Source organism: Protobothrops mucrosquamatus, unplaced genomic scaffold, assembly GCF_001527695.2.
Source record: "Protobothrops mucrosquamatus isolate PMUCROS unplaced genomic scaffold, P.Mucros_1.0 scaffold2, whole genome shotgun sequence".
Classification (NCBI taxonomy): Eukaryota; Metazoa; Chordata; class Lepidosauria; order Squamata; family Viperidae; genus Protobothrops; species Protobothrops mucrosquamatus.
In genome coordinates this window covers 3,347,518-3,349,442 of record NW_015386389.1, presented here as the reverse complement: position 1 = coordinate 3,349,442, position 1,925 = coordinate 3,347,518, and the positions used below count along the sequence as shown (strand labels likewise).

The following is a 1,925-nucleotide window of genomic DNA, read 5'->3' as shown; positions in this document are numbered from 1 at the left end:
ATCGGGTGGGCGTGGCTGCAGTGGTAACGGCAGACTGGGTGGGACTAAAAAGTTCAATCTATCAATTCCAACTTTGCGAGATCTTTTTTTTTCCCCGCAAGTTTAAATTGATTGATTGAACTTTTTTTTTTTTTTTTGCACACGGCGGCGGAGGCCTAAAGCAAAAAAGTTTTATAAAACCCAGCTGAAGGCCTAGGACTGGGGCGATGGCGCGTGTGCCCACCGAGAGAACTCTGCGTGCAACCTCCATGGAGCTAAGCTCTAGACAAAATAGAAAGGGAAATTTTCCTATGCAAAACCGGCAGATACTGAATATAGCAATTATAGCACCTTCGTTTGTTTTATTTATCAAATTTAGATCGCGCCCCTCTCTTCCCCATGAGAGGAAGATTTCTATAAGGCACCCTTTACAATCTCGCTGCCAAAACCTTAGGGGGGAGCGTTGCAGATGCCCTGGTGGAGGGAAGATCCCCTCTTCGGGGACATTGCCCAATTTCCACTGTCTCTACCAGGTGCACAGCCTCTGTTGAGCTACACTAGGGGTACTCTGGAGACCCCCCTTGTGCGTACAGGTAGTCCTCGACTTACAACAGTTCATTTAGTGACGGTTCAAATTCACAATGGTACTAAAAGAGGGGCTTTTGGCTGTTTTTCACACTTATGACCGCATCCCCGTGATCATGTGATCAACATTTACACACTTGGCAACTGGCTGGTAGTTATGACGGTTGCAGTGTCCCAGGGTCATGTGACCACCTTTTGCAATTATGACGGTCGCAGTGTCCCGGGGTCATGTGACCACCTTTTGCAACCTTCAGACAAACTCAGTGGGGAAGCCAAATTTACTTAACAGCCACGTTATTATCTTAACAACCTCAGTTGTTATCTTAACAACTGTGGCAAGAAAAGTTGTAAAACTGGGCTCACTACGCTCATTTAATTCTTTTAGCAAACATTTTGGGCTCAATTGTGGTCGTTAAGTCAACGACTACCTATAGTATCTAGGCACCTCTGGAGCTTTAAAAAGGGAATTTTCTTGGAATTCTATTTCCCGGTTGCTGATCTATCACTTCATCCCATATCGAGAATTGTAGGGTTGGAAGGACCCGGAAGATCTACCCCAGCCCCCTGCTGAGTGCTGGAATAATTACTTCTACATTCTGATTTCTTTTGGACAGATGGACAGTGGTTACAATACCCAGGCTTGCACCAGCAGCCTCATGGATACCGCTGGAAGCGAACTCAGCTGCCGAGAGCACGGCGCATTTGAGGCTCAGAGGAAAAGCCACATTTTCAGAACGAAGGTAAGTGGATCAAGGCTGGTCTTCAAAAGCTGGAGCTATCCTGCCTAGCATCTTCAGCTTTCTAAGCCCTCGCTCGGGAAAGAAATCTAGGCAGTAATGTGGGACACCTAAGCAAAGATTGACGTGGCTAATCAACGATCATTTGGGTCTTCTCTCTTTTCCCCAGCAGGGAAAATGGATACTGGGCTGAAAATGCTTGTCAGTCCAGCAGTCTCTTCCTGGAAGTGCCTTTGTCAAAATGATCCGAGCCTGGCGTAGATCTGCTTCCACTGGGATTGACAGAGAGGCCATCCACCAGAGAGCTGAATGCCTGTTTTGACAGATACGTTGACAGTGGACTGGTTCAGCTGCCTTCCTGCAGCCGAAGGGAAGTTGAACTCAAAGGTGATCTGCCTGGCCATAACCCCCAAACTGGCACTGGGATGTTGTCGGCTGTAGGTTTGTGCACTTGGATTCTCACAAAGACTCAGTTGGGGTTGGAAGGCTGGTGCTATATGCCAGAGGTCTTCAAACTTGGCAACTTTAAGACTTGTGGACTTCAACTCCCAGAATTCCTCAGCCAGCTTCTGGGAGTTGAAGTCCACAAGTCTTAACATTGCCAAGTTTGAAGACTGCTGCTGT

At 47.3% G+C, this 1,925-nt stretch overlaps 1 protein-coding gene across 1 annotated transcript in view; it reads left to right on the top strand.

Annotated features, from left to right (window-relative positions):
* Positions 1-1,262, top strand: part of BORA (BORA aurora kinase A activator) — a gene marked incomplete at its 3' end in the record, with an annotated part of 16,050 nt that extends 14,788 nt beyond the window's left edge. Inside the window, exon 10 of the mRNA XM_029287368.1 lies at positions 1,179-1,262. Within this exon, the coding sequence (XP_029143201.1) occupies positions 1,179-1,262 (84 nt within the window). The remainder of the gene's footprint in view (positions 1-1,178) is intronic.
* Positions 1,263-1,925: the final 663 nt, after the last annotated feature.